This window comes from Nerophis lumbriciformis, linkage group LG16 (genome assembly GCF_033978685.3).
Source record: "Nerophis lumbriciformis linkage group LG16, RoL_Nlum_v2.1, whole genome shotgun sequence".
NCBI lineage: Eukaryota > Metazoa > Chordata > Actinopteri > Syngnathiformes > Syngnathidae > Nerophis > Nerophis lumbriciformis.
This window is the reverse complement of record NC_084563.2, coordinates 30,237,018-30,256,455: the sequence shown is the minus strand read 5'-3', so window position 1 is coordinate 30,256,455 and position 19,438 is coordinate 30,237,018. Positions and strand designations below refer to the sequence as shown.

Sequence of the window (19,438 nt, the reverse complement as noted above, 5' to 3'; positions counted from 1 at the left end):
CTGAAATTCCACGACATAGTGAATTTGCAAACAGCTAAAATTATACACAAAGCAAACTATAACCTGCTACCCAAGAATATACAACAATTCTTCTCAACAAAAGAGGAGAAATATAATCTCAGAGAAAAATGTAATTTAAAACATTTGTATGCACGTACAACACTTAAGACCTTTAGTATATCAGTATGTGGAATTAAATGATGGAATGGATTAAGCAAAGCAATCAAACAATGTGCTAATATGATCCACTTCAAGAAACTCTTCAAACTTTGTGTTTACAAAGTACAAATTAGGAAGAACCATGATAAACATTCTGGAATTATTTCATCCATCCATCTGTTCATTTAAAAAAAATATTACTCATCTCACCATATGAAATGTAACTTATTTCACCAATTATTATTTATTTATTTATTTATTTTTATTGTGATTACTTATGGAGTATTTTGTGAATAATATAAGAACAGGAAGTGAACAAAAGTTTTAGCAACTGTTATGTAAAAGAAAAGGGGTAGGATTAAATAAGCTCTGCTTCTTTCTACTCCTTTTCGAACATGTTGAAAAGAGAAACTGGAAATTGTGATGTATCATGTTGTATGCATGTATGTTCGAAATAAACTCAAACTCAAACTATGTAAGACAAGAACACATGCATCTTTATTTACACTCTAATTTGTAATCAACCAATCAAACTTTATTCATAAAGCGCTTTTCATACATAAAAGAAATGCAACGGAAAGTGCTTTACAAAGTTAAAAACAATACCTAATACACAGACATATGCAACCATATGAACACATGGCTGAGTACAGAGGAGACATGTGAGTTAACACTATCACATCTGCACCAGGAGGTCATCCGACCATGGCCACCAGGACGCTGACACAGAAGCGCCTCCACAAGCGCGGCCGATAACCCCTGAGGCAGATGGCTCCCTCTGAGGAACGTTGGAAAATAAAAATAATAAAACTTGTAAAATAGTAAGAACCATGAGTAGAGATAAAGGATAAAATACAAATAAGACACATGAAGATTTAAAGAAAAATAATAATAAATAAATAAAAAAGATAGAAATAAAATGAATATACAGTAAATATATAATAAATAAAACTAAATAAAATCTTGCATAACTAATAAGATAAAAAGTCAAATACGAATGACTTCAATAAAATAATAGAATACAGTTTTATTGTCATTATTTCAGTGAACAGGTTAAAAAAATAACGAAATTGGAGCAGATAATTAGGTAAAGGGTCAAATAATCGGTAAAAGCCAAATGAAAAAGGTGGGTCTTAAGCCTGCTCTTAAAAACATGAACGTTCTCCGAAGCCCTGAGGTCTTCAGGCAGAACAGAACATAATGGTGGAAAGATGCCATCCTGTGACTTTCGGAATAACTAGGAGATGAACTGCTCGTTCTAGGAGCAATGGAGCTAATGGTAGTGATCCATTAGTAAATTAGTCGTAAGCTGAATATTAACCAAGCAATAGCAATATTGACATTATAAGCGCTAACGTTAAGGAACTAACTAGCATATGCTGCTACATTGACATATTGCGCTGCTGCATGGCCTCTGAGTTGGTGAAAGTTAATCCTAGATTATAAATCATGCCTCTCACCTGGATAGTAGAAGGTTGTGGACGTAAACCCACAAGTTGGTCAACTTTGACATCCAACTTAGACCCGGAGATGGCAAGAAAGACACAAAAAGACGCAGGTTTGCTCCCAACTTTTTTTTTTATTAACCCGTCGCGAGGATTATGGTTATCTGGGAAGATATAAACATGCCATCAGTTGGCATCCCAGTGAGAGCAGACATTGTAGAGTAAGTGATTGTTTTATTATATTTGTCTCATGAAATCTGCCATGATTAGTGGTGGTGTTGAAATAGCAAATGTTGTGATGCGTCTGTGAGATTAATGTGTCGCCAAATGCTTAAAATGAGCAAAATATTTAAATATCACACATTATTATTAAGACTGTAAAAGTTAACGCGATAACGTGTTAACTATACGTTTCTTTAGCGGCACTATTTTTTTATGCGCGATTAAGGATTAATAGCAATTACACATAGACAAAGTTAAGGGTACATTATGGAAATACCAAGCCCAAACCATGACAAGTTGTTCTCCCGACAAGACAAAATAATAAAAATAATTTTTTCAATCCACGATCGATGTGAGACGTCACATTGGAGCAACACCCAGCTGCCGAGCCTCAGTTTGCATTCAGAGAGCTCGCTCGAGCTTTACTTCCGTGTTTAGATTAGTTCAACGCATTAATAACATGAAATGTAGATTTTTACTGTTAGTGTTTTAGTAAGACAGTAGAAAAGCTCAGTAGAAAAGAAAGGCAGTGGGCAGGAAGTCAAAAAAAAAGTGGGCTTTTTAGCCTAACTACATAACAAAATGAAAAAAATCCTCAATTAAGAAATGATTAGCAGGCTGAATATTATGTTTTATTTATAAATAGAAACAGTTAAAACCTTGTCATGCAGAGATATGAACACCATTAACTTTACAACATGTAATGTAGAAAATATCAGAAGCGTTTATTAAGGTAGAAATATCACAGATTACATTAGCAAACATCTTTGACAATCAAAGCATGATTGTAACAATCCACATTTTGTTTTGTTTTTGTGTGAAACTGGTATCTAAACATGGAAGTGTAGCTCCTCTCCTCTGAATACAAGTGCTCTTAGAGCAGGAATGCAGTGGCAAGACACGAAGGCACTGTAGGTTTTTAAAAAAAATTGTCATTAAAAGCGTGTTTATGTCCTTTTTGTGTTGAACTATTTAACAAACCTGAAAATTCTCTGTCCAGAGTACACTTTTAGTAATTAATCGTGATTAAATAGCTTATTCCTTTGACAGCCAAAGTTATTATGCATGTTACTACATTACATGGATACTTAGTGTGTTTATAAAACCTTGATGTTTGGATGTCTTAGCTCCATTGTTAGCTGACCTTTGCTAACTTTTTTTTTTTTTACGATTTAGAATGCACAAAAAAGGTAAAACACATGTGTTCTTGTCGCACATAATTATTTCAATAATGAGCAAAAGTTCCCACGTACATTTTTGCAGGCTTCAGTTTTATTGTTGGTTTCTTCACTTTAAGGTGCTTTTCTGGACATTGTGGCAAGATGTGAGATCTCCAGAGTGCTACTGCTGATGCTGCTTGAGGTGCGAACATCAACCTTATTTATGCATTTGTTACTGGGACATGTTCCCAAAGCTTCCCATCAAAAGTGAGTCTTTGTTCAGAAATGTATTCCCAAAAGTAAAAATGAGTAGGCTAGATCACAGGGCTGAAAACTGTACCACGATTTTTATATCAGTCGATATCAATAATTATTGATATTTTTTTTATCTAAAATAAAGAGCAGGAGAAAAATGTTTGAAATGTAAAAACAATTTTTAGAAATGTAACTTCCTCTGATTATAATCCCTCAGCGATCAAGGCAGAAAGGAAATGTCAAATCAAACATGGAAAACACTCAATAGATAGATAGATAAATAGTACTTCATTGATTCCTTCAGGAGAGTTCCCTCGGGAAAATTAAAATTCCAGCACCAGTGTACAGAGTTGAGATCGAATTTAAAAAGTAAAAAGTAAATAATGGGGGTATAAATGGAAACAAAATAGAAAAATCTTACAATAAGAATAAAAATAAAAAGCAACAATGAGAATAAAAATATAACAGTAAAATAAGAATATAACAAGAGAAACTAGACAGTAGTGACCGTGTTATGAAAAAGTATTGCACTGTTATTTTTTTGCATCCCCTGTCATCCTAGTACCCCCCCTGGCCCCCAGAGAGGAGTTGTACAGTCTAATGGCGTGTGGGACAAAGGAGTTTTTGAGTCTAACAAAGGAGTTTTTGAGTCTATGTAAACAAAATAGTAAAATGACATAAAATGAGATAAAAGATTGTAGAAATATATTCCAATTGAAAAAATATATATAAAGACAAAACAATAAGATCACATGGACAGCCGTAAGTGTCTACATTTTGCTTTATATTTATTATTTTACTTATTTTTTGTCTGGTTTTGTATTTGTTTTGTATTATCTCGTGAGGTGTATATTACTTTTTTTGTTCAGTTTGTACTTCATGAAGTTTTGCACTTGTTTTTTTTGTGTGTGTGTTTTTTGTTTGTTTTCATTATATTTGGATGTATTTGTTTGGTTTGTATGCTTGTGAATCTGGACTATCCATGAAGTAAGACGAGGGGGCAGGAAATATAAGATTTTTTTCAACCTGTTCCTTCTCAAGCATAGGTGTGTAAATATGTGTTTAGTTGCTCAAGTTTAATTGTCTATTGCAAGAGTGTCAAACTCTGGCCCGCGGGCCAAATTTAGCCCGCCGTGTAATTTCACTTGGCCCTTGAGGCGATATCAAATTAACACTAAAGCTGGCCCGCCGATCCTCCCGGGAGTCATCCAAATGCCAGCCAGCCAGCCCAACAAGTGCTGGCCCAGTCACATAACATGTGCGGCTTCTGCACGCACACACATTAGAATGCAACGCATACTTCATCAACAGCGATACAGGTTACACTGAGGGTAGCCGAATAAAAAACATTAACACTGTTAGAAATATACGCCACACTGTGAATCCACACCAAACAAGAACCCTTTGCAGCACTAACTCTTCCGGGACGCTACAAGGTGCGTGTGTGTGTGTGGGGGGGGGGGGGGGGTGTATTTTGTAGCGTCCTGGAAGAGTTAGTGCTGCAAAGGATTCTGGGTATTTGTTCTGTTGTGTTTATGTTGTGTTACGGTGCGGATGTTCTCCCGAAATGTGTTTGTCATTCTTGTTTGGTGTGGATCCACAGTGTGGCGTATATTTCTAACAGTGTCAAAGTTTTTTATACTGGCACCCTCAGTGTAACCTGTATCGCTGTTGATGAAGTATGCGTTGCATTCGCTCGTGTGTGAGTGCAGAAGCCGCACATATCTTGTGACATGGTCTGAACGTTGTTAGAATGGATGAAAAGCGGACGTGACGATAGCTCGTAGAGTACGTTAAAGGTTAATATTTTCAACCTTGGCCTGCGGCTTTGTTCAGTTTTAAATTTTGTCCCACTCTATATTTGAGTTTGACACCCCTGGTCTATTGATCAAAAATGCACATCAATGAAGGAGATAAATAAAAATGACAATGACATTGAACACTTAACAATAAGCTCTTAAAATGAAGGTGCACAAAATAAAGAATATGTAAGAAATGCTTGATAAGTGTAGTAAAATAGTGCAAATTGTAAAAATGTATACACACTTACTTGCCGTTCCTCTTGCCTAAACGCCGCACTGAGTTGCAGGATTGGGAGACAATCAGGAGCACCGAAGCAAGCTCGCTAGTTCAGGGTTTTTCAACCTTTTCTGAGCCAAGGCACATTTTTTTCATTGAAAAAATCCCGAGGCACACCACCAGCAGAAAACATAAAAAAATGAAACTGAGCAGCCGATATTGACAGTAAAAAGTTGTTCTTGCAATTGTTGGATATGAATTCAAACCATAACCAAGCATGCATCACTATAGCTCTTGTCTCAAAGTAGGTGTACTGTCACCACCTGTCACATCGCGCCATGACTTATGTTGAGTTTTTTACGGATGTACTTTGTGGACGCCGTCTGCTGCTCCACACGCTGTAAGTCTTTGCTGTCATCCAGCATTCTGTTTTTGTTTACTTTGCAGCCAGTTCAGTTTTAGCTTCGTTCTGCATAGCCTTCCCTAAACATCAATCCCTTTTTTTAGCAGCACTTTTGTTTATTTTTGGTTTAAGCATTAGACACCTTTTTACCTGCACAATGCCTCCCGCTGTCGTCTGCATATTGTGATCACGACAAACCATGTTGCCGACATCTACAAAGCAATTAGCTACCTGCTGCCACCTACTGATATGGAAGAGTATTACATGGTTACTCTGCCGAGCTCCAGACAGCACAGACACTCAACAACGGCACATTTGCGGATTATAATTACTGGCATACCAGACAATATCTCACAGTACACTAGTGTGCCGCGGCACAGTGGTTGAAAAACACTGCGCTAGTTGGCTAACCGTCTAGCTAGCTTACTTGATGTCGCCTCCGTTCGCTCTCCGAGCCACAACGTTGCAGCTCATCATACAAACCCCGTTTCCATATGAGTTGGGAAATTGTGTTAGATGTAAATATAAACGGAATACAATGATTTGCAAATCATTTTCAACCCATATTCAGTTGAATATGCTACAAAGACAACATATTTGATGTTCAAACTGATAAACATTTTTTTTTTTGCAAAAAATCATTAACTTTAGAATTTGATGCCAGCAACACGTGACAAAGAAGTTGGGAAAGGTGGCAATAAATACTGATAAAGTTGAGGAATGCTCATCAAACACTTATTTGGAACATCCCACAGATGAACAGGCAAATTGGGAACAGGTGGGTGCCATGATTGGGTATAAAAACAGCTTCCCAAAAAATGTTCAGTCTTTCACAAGAAAGGATGGGGCGAGGTACACCCGTTTGTCCACAACTGCGTGAGCAAGTAGTCAAACAGTTTAAGAACAACGTTTCTCAAAGTGCAATTGCAAGAAATTTAGGGATTTCATCTACGGTCCATGATATCATCAAAAGGTTCAGAGAATCTGGAGAAATCACTCCATGTAAGCGGCATGGCCGGAAACCAGTGTTGGGACTAACTTGTAACGCGTTACTGTAACGCCGTTAGTTTCGGCGGTAACTAGTAATCTAACGCGTTATTTTTTTTATATTCAGTAACTCAGTTACCGTTACTACATGATGCGTTACTGCGTTATTTTACGTTACTTTTTATGTAGTATAAAGTGTGTTTTATCGGAGCGCTGCTCTGTCATCGTTCTTTTTCTTCTTGTGTCACAAGCCGGAGAAGAGAGAGAGACATGCGCTCTGTGTGGGTGTGTCTGAGTGTGAGTGTGGGGAGCGAGGGGGGGGCGTGTCTGATCATGGCGGAGCCAGAAGTCGAGTTTGCTAACATGGAGATATTTTCACTACTTTTCTTTTGTCGAGCACAAAGAAAATAACATTTTAGTTAAATGTAAATTGTGCTTTGGATCAAAGATGCCATCTACTGCCCAAAACAGCAATTCAAATCTGCTGAAACAAGCTACATAGCAACATGCTTCGACGAAGCTAGTAAAGAGAGACAGAGACTCTGATGCCACTTCACCTCCACCATCACCACCATTCACCGCTGAAGGTACACACTCTGTCAATCAATGTTCCCTCTAATTGTTCATGTGTGAGCAAATGCAAAAAGTCCCTGAGCATTGAGTGGAGTCCATGTGAGCAACTTTAGACGTGCACACTGTGGCTACACCAGCAGCACACCTGTCCCAAACCTCACTAAATAACAACTTACATCTCCATCCATCCATCCATTTTCTACCGCTTGTCCCTTTCGGGGTCGCTGGAGCCTATCTCAGCTGCATTCGGGCGGAAGGCAGGGTACACCCTGGACAAGTCCCCACCTCATCACAGGGCCAACACAGATAGACAGACAACATTCTCTTATTATTATAATCAAATGACAGCAGTCATTTCCATTTCTAATATAAGTGTTTAGGCCCACTTATAATGACAATAACAAAAAATATTGTTTTTCATGAACTGTGTACTTGTATTGTTTGTCTGGGTGGAGGTCCTGCTTTGGAAATAATTTGTACCCCTTTCAGACATTGCATTTAGTTCCCATTAAAACATTCACATGTTGCACAATGAGATGTAAGCAGGGGATCATGTGTACATTCCTGCAACTTCCTGTTTGTAAAAAATATATTTTTATTAGTATTTATTTAATATACTAACAGCATTTAATGATTAATATTTATAAATTAAGATTCCTAATAAATGACACTAGAATAAGCACACATTTGATTGGTAAATCATAGTCTAACGACCTGGAATGACACTTTATGTGTGGTGTTGGAGTTGTCCGACTTTTTGTGTGGCTGTAAACGCATCACTGGCTAAGTGCCATATGTGCAAGTGTCGGCGCACGTGAGAGACCGAGCGGCTGCTGTTGATATAACAACGTTGCTTTTGGTCTGGTTTGTACTGCAGAAAATGACCAGTTTTGCTAGATATCATTTTTTTTACTAATGTTTTGGTGATGTGTTTATGGCCGACAGTAAAGAGTTTTGCTCAGTAAAGTGATGGATGGAATTCATGTCCTCAAAGCGTCTCGACAGACGTTACAATATTTGAACAATGATGACGAAAACGGTTTTCTCTGTCGTGTCCGTGTCGTGTCGAAAATTGTTATGCGCTTATTTTTTTATTTGATTTTGTGCATGGCATAGATTTGCCGTGCGCAGAGGACGCTTGAGCAGTGCGCAATTGCACATGCGCGCTCCTGAGAGGGAACGTTGCTGTCAATTCTCTTATATACTCTTTCATTCTAGACTTCTAGAGTGTTTGATTATCACATCACTCTAAATGTATAGACTATAAAGTTCACAAACATAAAGAGGGATCCTAGTGGGCCAGGCCAATCTTTCCTTATCTCTAAACTAAAACTGGGGAAATGTGTAGTGTTCTGGGTTTCAGACATGATTTTGTATAAGAATTACTTGAGGAAGAAAATGCCTGGTTAGACTTTGTGTATGTAGTGTGTGCTTTTCTTGGTTTACATCTATGCTGTTATTATGCTGTTTGTTACTTATGTATGTTATGTTGCAGCTATTTAAAATAGTTTTGTCAATTTGTTCTGGCCAGAAACAAATTGGCCTTTGTAACATATCTTTGTCTTTGTGTGTTGTATGTAGACCACATTGCTTAGCAGAGTTCAGTGATACAAATGTATGTCAAGTTGATCAACAGATTGTATTATTCTCCAGTGCAATAACAGTACTGAAATGAAGGCTAAAAGGGCATTAATTGGAGCTTTAAAAAAAGAAAAGAAAAAAGAAGTAACTAAATAGTTACTTTTCACAGTAACGCATTACTTTTTGGTGTAAGTAACTGAGTTAGTAACTGAGTTACTTTTGAAATGAAGTAACTTGTAACTGTAACTAGTTACTGCTTTTCAGTAACTAACCCAACACTGCCGGAAACCAACATTGAATGACCGTGACCTTCGATCCCTCAGACGGCACTGTATCAAAAACTGACATCAATCTCTAAAGGATATCACCACATGGGCTCAGGAACACTTCAGAAAACCGCTGTCAGTAAATACAGTTGGTCGCTACATCTGTAAGTGCAAGTTAAAGCTCTACTATGCAAAGCGAAAGCCATTCATCAACAACATCCAGAAATGCCGCCGGCTTCTCTGGGCACGAGATCATCTAAGATGGACTCATGCAAAGTGGAAAAGTGTTCTGTGGTCTGTCGAGTCCACATTTCAAATTGTTTTTGTAAATATTCCACATCGTGTCATCCGGACCAAAGGGGAAGCGAACCATCCAGACTGTTATCGACGCAAAGTTGAAAAGCCAGCATCTGTGATGGTATGGGGGTGCATTGGTGCTCAAGGCATGGGTAACTTACACATCTGTGAAGGCACCATTAATGCTGAAAGGTACATACAGGTTTTGGAACAACATATACTGCCATCTAAGCGCCGTCTTTTTCATGGACGCCCCTGCTTATTTCAGCGAGACAATGCCAAGCCACATTCAGCACGTGTTATAACAGCGTGGCTTCGTAAAAAAAGAGTGCGGGTACTTTCCTGGCCCACCTGCAGTCCAGACCTGTCTCCCATCGAAAATGTGTGGCGCATTATGAAGCGTAAAATACGACAGCGGAGACCCCGGACTGTTGAACGACTGAAGCTCTACATAAAACAGGAATGGGAAAGAATTCCACTTTCAAAGCTTCAACAATGAGTTTCCTCAGTTCCCAATTGTTTATTGAGTGTTGTTAAAAGAAAAGGTGATGTAACACAGTGGTGAACATGCCCTTTCCCAACTACTTTGGCACGTGTTGCAGCCATGAAATTCTAAGTTAATTATTATTTGCAAAAAAAAAAAAAAAAGTTTGAGTTTAAACATCAAATATCTTGTCTTTGTAGTGCATTCAATTGAATATGGGTTGAAAAGGATTTGCAAATCATTGTATTCCGTTTATATTTACATCTAACACAATTTCCCAACTCATATGGAAACGGGGTTTGTATTTGGATGATTACAATCCCAACATTGTTAGTTGTAGAGTATTTACTTGTAGCTGGCGAGAAGGTATATTTTTGAGGTGACGGATGTAAACAGAGGTCACAACACAGGAAGTATATTACCCTAGGGGGCGTGGCCACAGGATAGCGTTGCCAAATGAGAATAGTTTTCTGACTTCTTTGCATGCATGATATAGAATGTGACATTTTCAATGATAATAACGTTGGTAAATGATCTAGTAAAAAGTGTGTGGTACATTACATGGGGCATGTAAGTGTCTAAAAAGTTGGTAGATGACAATGTAAAAGTGAAATATTGTGTAATAATGCAGGAAATGTAATCGTGATTTTCAACATTTTCTTAATGGTTTGCGTGGCAGCACTTAATGCTGATAGAAATATTTCTCTTTTTTTCCCTTAAAGGGTGCTCAAAACATAATCCATGCAACATTTTCACCAAAGAACCACAAAAAAAATCATGATACGACTCCTTTTAATGCCTGGCGGTATACATAGTGGTCATCTCCAAGCCTGCATTTCTAGTTTATACGACAGTAGTAGGAAGTAAATACCCAGCACAGGAGCATTGTTCTGCAGGGCTGGATGATCGCCTGCCAGAATTTCAGTGGCATACAGCCATTAGCTTCCAAAATGCAGGAGATGTCTCAAAGAATGGCCCACTTGGGCTTAGGATAACAATACCGTAGCACTAAGATGGCATATGAACACATTTAGTGGTTTGATTTGTCCACTGGTATACTATACAGGCATAAAGGGCTTTGGATTTTTGGATAAAGTATCCCACAATGCATTGCAGACAGCCATATTGGAAGGCTAGCATCATCGTTCACGATAGCGCTACGAGTGATATATCCAAACTAATCGGTGGGAAGGAACATTGGACCGACTGTGATATGATAGAGAAATACTGAGAGTCCTTGGATAAGAAGTCTTTCCGTCGTTATGAAGGAAAAAACAACCGTAATTGGATGCAAGGATCTGTGCAAGATCGACGAATTCACGACACACCCGCACTTTGTGAACTAATTAATTACGCCTTGAAAGACTTTCAAAAAGATAAGTCTGGAAAGGTAGGACCGCTTTGTATGTGCACTGCAAAAACAGAAATTTAAGTAAGATTAAATATTAAATTAAATATAATTTTTCTCGAGGTGGCGACTTGTCCAGGGTGTACCCCGTCTACCGCCCGAATGCAGCTGAGATTGCCTTCAGCGACCCCCCGCGACCCCAAAAGGGACAAGCGGTAGAACATGGATGGATGGATAATTTTTCTCACTAAGCAGATTTTATGTTAGAGTGTTTTAGTTGTTTTACGTGTTTTGCTCCTAAATGATCTCAGTAAGATATTACAGCTTGTTGCTGAGATTTGATGACCTATATTGAGTAAAACATGCTTGAAACTAGAATATCAACTGATGCAAAGCTGTGTCATCAACACTCACAAGTATAAAACTACTTTTTTAAAGTAATAATTTCTTATTTCAAGCATGAACAAAAAAATCATGACTTTGACACAATTTTGTCTCATAATTAAAACAGATGACAGCCAAATAGGACTTTGCTGTTTTATTTTCAATGAAACAATAGGAAAGACGTACTCATATAGTAGTCCAGTTGGCACAGTACAGTAAACTGACAGTTAATATTTAACAATGTGACATTTCAAACTATTTTGAAGAGAAATAGTTCATGCACATTCAGGTAAATTCTTCAAAATTACAATAAAAACAAATTTGGCTGGGGGCCGGGCTATATATATATATATATATATATATATATATATATATATATATATATATATATATATATATATATATATATATATATATACATACTCCTCGCGCACTAATTGACTGAAAGAGCACGCACTTGGCGCGATGATGTCATGTTATGGATGGGAAAATGCATTTTTAGACCATATGATTTGCCTGAGTGGCTAGGAGACCCCGAGAGTAACAAGCGCTTGCCTTGTTGCCTTTCCATTAAGAACAATAAACTAGTTTTTAGTATAAGTTTGCTGGTTTCAAGAAATGTAATGCTGAGCGCATATCATTATGTCAAGATAATGGCACTAGCATTTACTTCATTTAAGAATATTTTTCAACATATTGAGAAAAAGGTCTCTCTTTTTTCTATCAAGAAAAGTGCACTTGTTATTAGTGAGACTATACTTATTTTAAGGTATTTTTGGGTTCATTGAAGTTACCTAATTAGGGCCCGCAATGGCCCATTGCAAAAGGACTCCCACAGGGAGTCCTTATGCAATGGGACATAAGGACCTATTGTATTTTTTTTACTTGTTTTAGAAAGTCTTGACAAGCCAAATTTCCTTGTTTTAATGGCAGATAATTTTGCTTAGTTCAAATAAAATACCCCTCATTTTATTAATGTTTTTCTTGTTTTTGAACACTGACTTTTTGCAGTGTGGATGGGTTTGTGACGTTTGTGTTCATCTGTATAAAACCCAGTGGACATCGTGTCTTGAAGACTAGACTCATGCACTCTCACAAATGATCTGAGCCAAATTTGACACCCAGGATAATCTCAGATAACCAAGCTAATGTCTGTAAGGATCGGTTTTTCATGTCGCTTTACTTTTGTTTTATGTGGAGGCTACAGTCCGAATGAGAGAAGTGAGTACTATTTTGATCAACAAAACTACTATTAAAGATAGATTTATTTCTTCTTACAAAATCTTCTTAATTACCTGAAATGAAATGATCTGAACAAACAGAAAGTCGTCACATCTCGTTTGATTGCAGCTACCCATGCTCACCTTTTCAGCTGCTTGCTTTTGTCCAAAAATACACTTAGGAATGCAATAAAAGCTAGTTTCATCTCTCCCACTTCGATTATGGCAGCTGACAATCGCACACGCCGTCGGCGTTATGAGTACCACTGTGTCAGGTTCAAACACTGATGACATCTATTAAACAAGACAAGAAGCAAGGAATTAAACGGAGACATAATTCAATTTAGCTCAATTGAGGAGAGCGCGTACACCTGTACCCTTGCACAGTGTCTCACCACGCTCTGACGAAAGATTGTACGCCTCCTCTTTTATTTGGACTTTCCTTGATTACATGGCAACAGCTGTTTCTAAGGGAGGGGGGTCGTAAACAGCCATCGCCTTTGTTACAAAACAGTTCAAAGAAAAGGTCGTAAAACAGTTCAAAGAAGAGGTGCCTGGATGGGAGTCAGGCCTTGCTTCCTCTCCGCTTTGTAGATCTCGGGTCAAGACAAAATCTTTCTGTGGATTACAATACATCAAAAAAATAGAACACCTTCATGTTGCTTCCCATCCTACACAGTGGAGTTTTACAAGCCTTCTTCTTGGTAACATCAAAGACAGCTTTTGTCCTCTCGCAGGGCGAGCTGAACTCAATGTAACAAAGTTTTGTGATAACTTAAATACAATTATTCTGACACACCAGATGAAGGATGAGCGTGTTTACAAACGAAGCCTTCCAATATTGCCACCGTCAATGCATTGAGGGAAACGTAGTAAAACCTGAAGCCCTCTATTGGCTTTAAGGGGGGTCAGAAGTGTGGCCTGTTGCCTTTTGTTGAAATAAAGTCCAAACAAACCCAAAAAAAAGTAAAAATGTAAAGAAAAAAAGATCAAAAGAAGCATTGTAATGAGAACAATCTGAAATGTTGATACTAATAAGGCAAGACAACTTTATTTATAGAGCACACAAGGCAATACAAAGTGTTTTACAGAGAATTAAAAGAAGGAAAAATTATTCAAATTTAAATCAGAAAATACAATCATTGTTAAGATAATCATAATTAATAAAAAAAAAAAATCAAATGCTGTAGATTATATACTTTAACATGTGCACAATTAAATAAAAGTGTTTCAGTGATTTGAACATTGAGGCCTGTCTCACACCTTCAGGAAGACTATTGCAGACTTTAGGAGCATTAAACTCAAACACTTTGCCACTAAAAGGCTTACACCAAGTTTTGACATTAAATATGCACACTATAGCTTTGTTTTTTACAATAATAAACAAATATGTTATCTTAATGTCTCGTGCAAGTTTTGGGCCCTTGGTGGAAAAGGTTAGTACACCCCACTCTAAATGTGTCAAAGTCATTTTAGCTCAGGGGCCGCATGGAGGAAAATCTAATCCTCACGCGGGCCAGACTGGTAAAATCACCGCATGATAACTTCAAAATAAAGACAACTTTAGATTGTTTTCTTTGTCTTACTTTGGCCAAAAATAGAACAAGCACATTTTGAAAATGTACACATTACAAATAGTCCACTTGGCAAAATATTTTACGTTTATTGAAAATTCTGAGAAAAAAATATTGGTGCGGTTTCAAAAACACCATGAACTTAGACTTCGTCTCAATGTTTTTACAAAGCCATTACACTTGAAGCACTTCCTGTTTAGCATTCTCATGTTAAAAACATTTGGGAAAGCAATCGAGTGTTTCCTCAAACCACCGCATTGGTGAAATCCACAACTGCCACAACACAATCATTTACATTATTCAAAGATTACACTTATAATATAAAGAAAACAACTATTAAAATGACACTATGGCCGAAATCAAGGTAACGTAACTACAAACTTAACCAATGTGAACATGAAATAAAATTTAACCAACACATCAAATGTAAAAATGTTTACAATGGACTTCAGGGTGCGCATCGTGCATTCAAACCAATTGCACGCTCTGCATGGAACTCTAACTAAAAAGAGGATGATCTATTTGACACTTTACATCTTACCGTTTCTTTATTTTATCTGTTGAGTGGATAATTGACAATGAAAGAAGGTATTGTGCGTCGATACTGCATCAGTCTGCCGCCATCTGCTGCCAGTCACAACAGGAGCAGCTGATTGCTTGCTTGCAATCCAGAGGGTGCTTAAAGTCAGCTGACACGTCATCCACTGTCATGTGTGATGTGGTTAGACTTCAATTGCAATGGCGACATCCAGTGGACACATTTAGAACTGCAGTTTCTTTCATTAAAAAAATACAGCTCATTTTGGTATTTAGCAAACTGAGCCGCACATTTGACACCCTCACTGTAAAAGTGCGTATGTCCTTGTTCTCCTGTGCAGCCTCCACCTCAGAAGCTGCTGCCCGAGCACGCCCAGACCTTGGAGAGGTACGCCTGGGAGTCCTTTGACCCGCACAGCCAAGGTGGGCACACATAAACCATGGAGAATCTTCTTCACCGTGTCACTGAGAGGTCACGTATGTGAATCAGCGCCCTTGTCCTCCTTTCCAGTCAACTTCCTGCCGGAGAATGTTTTCCTGCTCCTGCAGTCGGTGGTGGTGAGTTCCATCAGCCCTTGACAGGATTTCCTGCTCTTCTCCTCGGGGCCTTTTGCAGAGCTGCGATAAACGTGCTGCTTTTGGCCCCCGGTTTTTCTTCTTCCCCTTTGTAATCCGTAGCGTTTGTACACACACCCTTCCAAGGACTGTCGTCCTTAGATGACACACCAGTCCGTTTATTTCAAAAACTAAAAAAAAAAGGCCTAATGTGTTTGACAGATGGCGTGCCAGGAGAAAGACACCGAGTCCTTGAAGTCTCTTCAGACGGAGCTATGGTGAGCGTCGCAAACAACGTCTCATTCTGCGTTTTCTGGACGCATCACGGTCTATTTCTTTCCCCACCGTAGGCCTCTGCTGACCGCCGAGCAGAATCACCTCCTCCACCTGGTGGTCCAAGAGCGCATTACACCGTCAGGCCAGGGCATTTAGTAGTGTCCTGTTGTGGTCCGCTCAGACCATGGAACATTCCTGCTTGGGACTGGGTCTGTTGTAAGACCTCTGCAAACACTGTTGTCTTCACAAACATCTCCTATAAACATGTCAACATATTTGTGTGTCTACAACACACACATTCTGCATATTTCATTATTTTTAGGGCTACAACTGTATTTATTTTATTACCTGATTCTTGCTTATGCTAAAATAAGAGATATGCATATACAGTTCACTGCGCTTCAAATATTGCGTTGTTTTTTTTAAAGATATTTAAACATTTTCTTAAAACATTCTACAATTTTTTTGGTCCTAACTTATGCATTTTGAACATAAAAATAGCTAAATTAATCAATACTAGTGTCATGTTGACCACTAGAGGAGACCAAACCATTCAGAGTGCGCTGTTCAGTATCGTGGCCGCTCAGGAAGCATTACTAACCCAGGTCTGGGTTTGTTTTTGCCTCATTCCTGTGAGAATCCTGCGTGTGACTGAAGCACTAAAGCAGGGGTGTCAAACTCATTTTCATTGAGGGCCACATCGCAGTAATGACTTCTTTCAGAGGGGCGCTTTTTTTTGTAATTAATTTGCATTATGCATGCGGGTAATAACCTGTGATTAATCATGATTAAACAAAATACATATGCATTTGATTATTAGATTTTTATTTATTTATAACTTGCTTTAAAATCATAAATCAAGGTGACAAGCAGATATTTAACTATTAGTTTTTATCTCACAAAACTAGTTTTGCAATACAGTATATAACAATATAATTGGCATTATCAGATAACATTAAAGTTTAAAATATGCATTTTTTTTCTGTGAAAATTGAAAGAACAAATGCATTTAGTTCAAAAAAAAAAAAAATATATATATATATATATATATATTTATTGAAACCCATTTTTTCCAGGCTTTCGCGGGCCACATAAAATGATGTGTTGGCCCCGGGCCTTGAGTTTGACACCTGTGCACTAACGGGTGGGGGTTGGTTACAGTAAATTCCGAAATATATGCCGCTACTTTTTTCCCTACGCTCTGAACCCTAGGGCTTATAAAACGATGTGGCTAACTTCTTCGCTGACAGCCATAATGCAAATAGTTATCATAAAACACGCTGAAATGGTGATACTGGCAACACAGAATTGTCCCCCGTGTGCGAATGTGAGTGTGAATAATTGTCTGTGTTGGCCCTGCGATAAGGTGGCGACTTCTCCACGGTGTATCCCGCCTTGAAAATGGATGTTTGTGCTATGGTGCCATCTTTTGCACGAGTTCACTCACTGCAGGTGCGTCCAGGTTAACGTCTGCAATTATTTCCTTCCGTTTAGAGCTTTGAACCGGAAGTACAAGTGCAATCTTTTTAGCCATCCACAGCGTTGCTACTTGTACAGATTCTTCATCACTCTAAGCAACGTTTGTAAGTTTTACAATATAACTAAAACAATTCTTACTTACTAAAGCGTCCCATGTGTGATGTCTGTAGGAGTGTTTTCATGCATATTTGTACGTGCTATCATAATGTAATCAAGCTAGTGTCCTTAGCATTTATGAGTGTCTGTGTTAGTATTATTAACTTACATTTTTTGTATTGTTTCAGTTTCACAAATTCCTTAATAAATTCACCAAAACGTCACAGTGGAGTTATTGAGTTTTAGCTGCTAGTGGGTCCATGACGATGACGTCTGTTTTGTTTGATCAGCAGTTTTACTGCCCTGTTACAGACAGCGTTTGGAGACAATTAAGGTATGTAAATAAACATTTACAGAATATTTCTGTGTAAATAACTCATTTCACAAAGTATATATCTGCCACTTTATAGTCCAGTGCGGCTAATATATGGAAAACTATGATCTTAGTGGGTGTGGCTTATATACCGGTGCGCTGTATAGTCTGTGTAATACGGTACTTTCATGCCAAAGCCCACCTAACCCCCTAAGGTTGCATTTTTCTTCGCTGATGGCCATAATGTAAAAAGTTTTCAAAAACTACACAAGCAAAGACGCCGAAAAATGTGTGTTATTTGCAGGTGCTGCAGTATTGGCGCCGTTCCGTCTTCTAGCCGTCCATAGCTGTTCTACTCGTATGGCTTCTCCAAGTAACGTTTCCAAGTTTTACAATATAACTAAAACAATTCTTACTTACTAAAGCGTCCCATGTGAGATGTCTGTAGAAGTGTTTTCATGCATGTGTACGTGCTATCGTAATGTAATGAAGCTAGCGTTCTTAGCATTAGCTAATATGCTAACACATTTATGAGTGTCTGTGTAAGTATTATTAACTTACATTCTTTTTGTATTGTTTGTTTCACAAACTCCTCAGTAAATTCACCAAAACGTCACCGTGGAGTTATTGAGTCTGGTTAGCTGATTGGAGAGCTAGCTTGCGCAGCTAGTAGGTCCATGACAATGACTTCTGTTTTGTTTAAACAGCCGTTTTACTGCCCTGTTACAGACACCGTTTGGAAACAATTAAGGTATGTAAATAAACATTTACAGAATGTTTCTGTGTAAATAACTCATTTTCACAACATATATATCTGCCACTTATAGTCCAGTGCGGCTAATATATGGAAAACTATTGTTTTTTAGTGGGTGTGCGCGATACAATCTGGAAAATACGGTACTTTCCTGCCTAAGCCCACCTAACCCCTTAAGGTTGCATTTTTCTTCGCTGACGGCCATAATGTAAAAAGTTTTAAAAAACTAAACTAGCAAAGACACCGAAAAATGTGTTATTATTTGCAGGTGCTGCAGTATTGGCGCCGTCCATAGCGTTTTTACTCATGGCTTCTACAGTAACGTTTCCAAGTTTTACAATATAACTAAAACAATTCTTACTTATTAAACTGTCCCATGTGTGATGTCTGTAGAAGTGTTTTCATGTATATATGTACCTGCTATCGTAATGTAATCAAGCTAGCGTCCTTAGCGTTAGCTAATATGCTAACACATTTATGAGTGTCTGTGTTAGTATTATTAACTTACATTTTTTGTATTGTTTCAGTTTCACAAATTCCTTAATAAATTCACCAAAACGTCACCGTGGAGTTATTGAGTTTCAGCTGCTAGTGGGTCCATGACGATGACTTCTGTTTTGTTTGATCAGCTGTTTTACTGCCCTGTTACAGACAGCGTTTGGAAACAATTAAGGTAAGTAAATAAACATTTACAGAATATTTCTGTGTAAATAACTCATTTCACAACGTATATATCTGCCACTTATAGTCCAGTGTGGCTAATATATGGAAAACTATTATTTTAGTGGGTGTGGCTTATATACCGGTGCGCTGTACAGTCTGGAAAATACGGTACTTTCATGCCAAAGCCCACCGAACCCCCCAAGGTTGCATTTGTCTTCGCTGACGGCCATAATGTAAAAAGTTTAAAAAAACAAAACAAAGACTCCGAAAAATGTGTGTTATTATTTGTGCGTCATCTTTTTTACAAGTTTTCTCACTGCATGTGCCGCAGTATTGGCGCCGTCCATAGCGTTTCTACTTGTATGGCTTCTCCAAGTAACGTTTCCAA

The 19,438-nt window shown here is 38.1% G+C and overlaps 1 protein-coding gene across 1 annotated transcript in view; it reads left to right on the top strand.

The window, feature by feature from the left end:
• Nucleotides 1-18,974, top strand: part of f8a (coagulation factor VIII associated) — a 45,567-nt gene extending 26,593 nt beyond the window's left edge. Inside the window, exons 8-12 of the mRNA XM_061976959.2 lie at nt 3,124-3,188; nt 15,256-15,337; nt 15,426-15,472; nt 15,692-15,747; nt 15,820-18,974. Coding sequence (XP_061832943.2) covers nt 3,124-3,188; nt 15,256-15,337; nt 15,426-15,472; nt 15,692-15,747; nt 15,820-15,901 — 332 coding nt within the window. The 3' untranslated portion in view covers nt 15,902-18,974. The remainder of the gene's footprint in view (nt 1-3,123; nt 3,189-15,255; nt 15,338-15,425; nt 15,473-15,691; nt 15,748-15,819) is intronic.
• The last annotated feature ends 464 nt before the right edge of the window (nt 18,975-19,438 follow it).